The following is a 6,479-nucleotide window of genomic DNA, read 5'->3' as shown; positions in this document are numbered from 1 at the left end:
AAATAAGAACAAAAAATAATCCGAGATGTATTGTTTTGGTCTGTGATTATTTTTGGCTGATTTTGCAGCAGAATCTCCCAAAAGCCCAACTGTTCTCATACATACAAAAGTATGTGCAAAGTAGCATTGTTGGTTCTCATAAAAGCCCAAATCCTCGCATCTTTACAGCGTGCGCGGCGCGCCCAACAGAATCTTGTTGACCCACAACGAGCAGCCCACCGACCGCGTACAGAAGCCAAAAGGACTTGCCACGTGTATGGTCCAAATTCAAGCGGCTATCTGAAGCGGGATACCATCCAACGGCCCCAAGTATCGCGTTAATCAAAAGCGGAAAAACCCCTCCCCCCTTATATACTCCAAACCCTAGACCTTTCTCTCTCCATTCCTAAATTCAAAACCCTGAATCTCTGCTTCGCTCCAACGCGATAGAGACATGGTATATTCTCTCTCTCTCTCTCTCTCTCTCTCTCTCTCTCTCTCTCCGTGGATGAGGTTAGGGTTATTTCTGATGGATTTTTTTTTTGGTGGTGTAATCGCAGGCGCTGCTAAATCAACCAACTGTGGATTATCCAAGCTTCAAGCTTGTGATCGTCGGCGATGGTGGCACTGGTAATCTTTGCTTTTGGGTTTATGCGTTTCTTTCTTTCGTTTGTTTGTTTTTTTTTTTTGATTCGGTTGAGTGCTTTAGATGATTCCGATCGGATTCTAGTTTGGTAGGATTTAGTCTGGACATGTGCTTTCTATGCATGTTTGATCTGGCTCGGTTGAATTGTCTCGATCTAGTTAGGGCTGCAAACGATTTTGTTGCCGAGACGTTCGCGAGCAGCTCGAAGCTCGTCTCATCATGGGCTCCAAGTTTAAAATGGCTTGGCTTGTTTATAGACGAAGAGCCGAGCTCGAGGTCTCAATTATTTGGGCTCGACTAGAGCTGGATTAGTTTTGGATGAGCCGAGCTCGAGCGCTTGAAAGCTCGGGTTGTTTGCAGCTCTGGGGTGCAGTTTTCAGTGTTGCAATTGAACAATGAGCTGACTGCTTAATGTTACAGGTAAAACGACGTTCGTAAAACGCCATCTTACCGGAGAGTTTGAGAAGAAATACGAGCGTAAGTTTCCTAACTTTAAGTGGTGATATTTTTTCTGTATGTGTAGCGCACGTATTTCATATTCGTAGACAGACATCACATGCACATTTATTGTGTGATGAGACTTGGTCTGAACAAGGGGAACTTTTATTTGCAGCAACAATTGGGGTTGAGGTTCATCCATTGGATTTCTTTACGAACTGTGGGAAGATAAGGTTTTATTGCTGGGATACTGCCGGACAAGAGAAGTTTGGTGGACTCAGAGATGGCTATTAGTAAGTTACCTATTTCCACCTTTTTGGTTTTTCTATGCTTCATTGTTTGTGATAGTGGTCTTTAGAAGATTCTTGAGGCATATTAGGGAATGAACTGGTTGGAATCAAAATTATTTCACAGATTCACTTCTATCACCAATTACTGGTAGAAGCCTTCTTTCAGTTCTTTCTTGGTTTTATAAGTCTGTTATAGTCTTTTTGTCCCTTCTTTGATGTAGTCATGTTGAGAATCTTAATCGACCATGGATTCGCAAAATATGGAAGGTTAAGATTTGAGGGGTTACATCATTCTCATTGTTCAATTTGGTGCTTTATGGCCATCAACATTTATTAAGTGCTTCTGCTTCTGCACAGCATACACTTAAATACGTAGGTGATGTCAATGGTAGTCTCAAGTTGTTGACCCGATACTTCTTATTTGTACTGCAGCGATGTTGCACAATGCACATTCATGTGTGTATGTGATACATTACTAAAGTGTTCTTTTTATGATATTTGTTGCTTGGAATTTCAACGATTGTTTAGACAGCTCAATTCACCAGCATTCTAAAGTTTCATTTATTGTGCCTTTGTGCTGTTGTGCTGGTATGAAGAATCCAATTGCACAAAGCATAGGGCTTTTGAATTGAGTTGATCAGTAGAAACCATGAGTCCAAGTGTATAGAATGTTCTCTGCATGTCAAATCACTCTCACACTTCCATCATTTTCCTACCTAAACGCAGAACCATTATAGTCTCTTCCTTTGAAACAAGCCTCACGCCATGGGTTTGATATTAGGCATAGAAGGAGAATTCCAATTTCCGTTTGACCCAAATAAAAAAAAAAATAGAAGGAGAATTCCTGCTACTCTGTTTATTGGAGGGTTTTGTGTGTGTGTGTGTGTGTGTGTGCATTTTTTCCCTTGATGGGTGGTGTGGCTGCCCCTTGAGATAACCGTGTAGCAAATTTTTATCACCCAGACGTTTGATGTTATTTAGTACATTGATTACTGATATTTGGCGTGTAAAATTTACTTAGAATGTGATTGCTTTGCTGGTCATTTGTTATCTGTTCTGTTGTTTGTTTTCTTGTGATTCTAAACCAACCAGGCTTTCGTGCTTATGTGGCTTTGCATTTTCCGAGTGTTGTTGCATAGGAGATGAATGAGAGTTAGAAAAGGATTGTCCAGGAGAGCATGGTTTTCTTTTAACTCCCACACCTCCCTCGCTGAGGGCAGGTTCAACAACTCCATCAACCGCAAAATACCCACCAGAGCCTGAGTTTCGCCTTTACCTAGCTATCATCCTTAACTAGTTGAACTCAGAACTTGTATTTAGCTTCTGAATACCTTCAGGAACAAGTACAAGTTCATATAATTGTAGAACAGAAATGGTGTGTAAGTAAAACAAAATCCTGTTGGAAGTATTTATGTAATTATGTTACCTATAATAACCTGAATCTCAATGACTTGCTGAGATAACCTTATGTATTACTGCTGTAAACAGTCTTTTGCATGCAGCAATTCAGTTAGGTAAACGTGGAAATAATAGAATTCTATTGGATTTTCTAACTCCAAGCCGAATCGGATTTGAGCTTCTATTTTCTTGGCCAATTGGCCAATTGCTGGATGTGTTTCACTGTTCTGCTTATAAAGTTCTTCATAAGATTTGTGTGTTATTTTACGTTGTTAGTTATTCTGCATACTTGCTACTGCTGGTAATCTGCCATTCTTACTCACTCTCATTTTCCACTTTATTATTTGTGGTGTCTTCTTTGCCATACAATTAGTTGTGTCTTATATTCTTATATGCATTCACCCAAACTCAGTGTTCTAAAACAAGGAATTAATCGGTGATTAATAGCCGATTAATCGTTGGCGGGGCCTATCCAATTAGGTCCGACTAACGATTAATTGCCGATTACTAATTAATATGCACCAATTGATTGCTGATTAATCCGATTAATTGCTCGAAGGTGGCTGACCGCCCGACTAACACCTAGCGACTTTTAGAACATTGCCTAAACATGGATGTTCTTTTTGATATATGCAGCATTCATGGTCAATGTGCCATCATAATGTTTGATGTCACTGCACGGTTGACCTACAAGAATGTTCCCACATGGCATCGGGATCTCTGCAGGTATTTTTTCTCCGAAAGCATTTTGTTTGTGAGTTTTAAGTTTCTCTTGCAAACTTCAAGCTGTTAACATTAGACCTATTTTCCTGCTGTGAATATCAGGGTGTGTGAGAACATCCCCATTGTTCTGTGTGGCAACAAGGTTGACGTCAAGAATAGGCAGGTCAAAGCAAAGCAGGTCACATTCCATAGAAAGAAGAATCTTCAGTACTATGAGATTTCTGCAAAGAGCAACTACAACTTCGAGAAACCCTTCCTCTATCTTGCTAGAAAGATTGCTGGGTAATATACAAGATGCTGTTTTCATTTGCTTATATCATTTTTGGCGGCCTTTCTTCGTTTTTCAGTTTCTTTATATATGTTTGTGTTGAACATGAGTACCTGGATTTTTTCGCCTCGCAGGGATCCTAATCTTCACTTTGTTGAGTCTCCTGCTCTTCTTCCTCCCGAAGTTCAGATTGACATGGCTGCACAACAACTGTGAGTGTATTTTCTGAAACATGTTCTAACCTACCCTGATAGAATTGTTAAATGTTCCCTACTTTGTATTGGTAGCAGTAGTACAAATTATTTTCTGTCATTATTAGTTACTGTATTTTATCTGCAAACTTGATTTTCCAGGTTGAATTAAGTTGGTAATTGTTGTAATGTTCATCATCCCCTATTCCATTTGTTGCAGGCATGAAGAAGAATTAAATAAAGCTGCTGCTCAACCTCTTCCCGACGATGATGATGACGCATTTGACTAGCTCCTTCTTAAGTTCAATGTGAAATATTCTTAGGTTCAATGTGAAATACTTGTGGGGTTTTTTCACAAGACATGGTTTTTACAGTATTTGATCCGTCTTCCGTTGTTTTTCCCCTTTTCTAGTGGATTAGATGGGTACTGATGGTTGGAACTTTTGCTTGTAAGTTTATACATTCATCTCTGCTTTACTAATAGATATGATCTTTTCCCGTTGCCATGGAACAAGCCAACCATATTTTCATCGAGTTACTCTTTTCGTCAACTATATAGCTGTCAGATGTAGTGCAATGGTCCTAAGATCTATTGTTCGATGTTGATGGTTTGTCATGGCGGAAATTGTACTTTAGCTTTCGTTGGAGAATCACATCTCTACTGCCAGTCTGGGTTGCCTGCGACCTTTGTAGTTTGTTCCGGTGGTTGAATTTGAGAATATGGATTCTGCTCCGTAACAAAGGAGTAGTAGTATGGGTGTATTACGTACATGTCTTGACAATGTCCTAGGATGACCCACCCTCCTTGGGCAGGAGTCACGCTATAAGGGAGCAATACTACTTGATTTGAGGAGATTGACTGATTGAGAATGGGATATTCTTTACATATATACTCCATAGTTTTTAACTTTGATCCCCACACGCAAGTGTATTAGAGTGCAGTTGGTGCATTCCATATATTCTCATGCACCTGGATAGGGTTTGATTTTCGTAAGCACTCATTCCTTTCCCAAGTCCTCTAAGATAGAGTAGATTAGAATTAATGAATGGCCAAAAAAAAAACTTTGATCACCAATCAATGGAGAGTTTGTAGCATTTCTCAACGTACTGACCAGTGTTTCCGAGGAAATATATATTACCACTGTTTTGAAGGAAAAATTATCACTTGCTCCTAGAGCAGAGGAGCCTAACTAAGCAATTGTTTTGACGGGTTGGGTTGTGTATGGATCTAGAACTTGTTAAGAGATTTGAAGAGTGTAAAAAAAACCCAGGGTATATCAGTTTGACCATGGTGGTTTAACTAGGATGAACGTTTTCTATAACCAAAAACACCGGACATAAATTACATTAGAAATATGGTACAATCGCAGGCTGGTTGTGTATGGATCTAGAACTTGTTAAGAGATTTGAAGAGTGTAAAAAAAACCCAGAGTATATCAGTTTGACCATGGTGGTTAAACTAGGATGAACATTTTCTTTAACCAAGACATAAATTACATTAGAAATATGGTACAATCGCAGGCTCATCCAGCCGAACGATTTAAAAATGCTACGTAGACCACTTTTCTCTCATATATGTGTCGGCTCTACAAATTTAATTGTGGGATGAATTTCACACATGTGAGAAATGAGTGGTTGGGGAGTGGCCAATGGGCGTGTCGTTGCATTATTGTAAACGAATGGCCCCTTAAGTTTGTTTTTTTCCCTCCACAAATTCATGAAGAATAAACAAGGTCTCCGAACAGAAGTCAATGGGGAAGACATATACCACAGGCGCAATCTATAAGATCCCAGGCTGGGACAACCCCAACCAGTAATGGTGGGAAAGGTGGGGAGAAGGGTATAGTTACCAATTTCTGTCACTCTCACTTTTTCGGATACCTAAAAAAAAAATTGGATCGTACTGATGCCATATGGTATTAGTTTGGATTATAGTTGAATTCGAATCCTAAAAATGAAATCGGGTAGTCAATGTGGTTTTTGGATCATCGTTAATAGTGTCATATGCATGGGTAATTTTCTACTTTGACATATTAATGTTTAGATGGAGAGAGTTTTATCTTTCCATACATGTTTCACATGAGAAAGTCTCGGAACACGTCTTTGAAACGCAACTTCAGACACGACTGTGTTCAGAGCCGTTCAATGTATGTATGTCTATCTGCACCGAAAGATTTTGCTTGTGTTCGGAGTTGTATTGTAAAGTTGTGATCCTAGTGTCGTTTCACATATATCTCGCAATCCCAGGTCAATGTATGTGAGTTCATAGGCGTCGAACGAACCACAATACAAATGTGCCCGGATGTGTGTTCTAAAAATTGAGATCCTAACATTGCTCTTTCACCTTTCTCTCACCATCATCGATCCATGTGTGCCCCCGAAGCAAATTCCGGCACTCTGCCCCTGTTTTACGGGTAACGTTAACCAATTCATATTTTCCAAAGGAGCCGGAATTAGATGACTAGATCTCAAGACATGATTCATCTTTCCCGCACCCAATTCTGGAAAAATGGTTCATCTTTTGCCTTGAATTTTCATAGTTAATG

At 39.6% G+C, this 6,479-nt stretch overlaps 1 protein-coding gene across 1 annotated transcript; it reads left to right on the top strand.

The window, feature by feature from the left end:
• Window positions 1-319: 319 nt before the first annotated feature.
• LOC131309781 (GTP-binding nuclear protein Ran1A-like) lies at window positions 320-4,439 on the top strand. The gene is made up of 8 exons (XM_058336390.1): window positions 320-436; window positions 540-609; window positions 1,046-1,102; window positions 1,239-1,356; window positions 3,388-3,477; window positions 3,577-3,756; window positions 3,877-3,954; window positions 4,154-4,439. Exons 1-8 carry the CDS (start codon window positions 434-436, stop codon window positions 4,221-4,223), a joined length of 666 nt encoding a protein of 221 aa, XP_058192373.1. The 5' UTR covers window positions 320-433; the 3' UTR covers window positions 4,224-4,439.
• Window positions 4,440-6,479: the final 2,040 nt, after the last annotated feature.

This window comes from Rhododendron vialii, chromosome 12a (genome assembly GCF_030253575.1).
Source record: "Rhododendron vialii isolate Sample 1 chromosome 12a, ASM3025357v1".
In the NCBI taxonomy this organism is placed as follows: Eukaryota; Viridiplantae; Streptophyta; class Magnoliopsida; order Ericales; family Ericaceae; genus Rhododendron; species Rhododendron vialii.
Note: the sequence above shows the minus strand (reverse complement) of the source record. Positions and strands in the feature narration are given on the sequence as shown.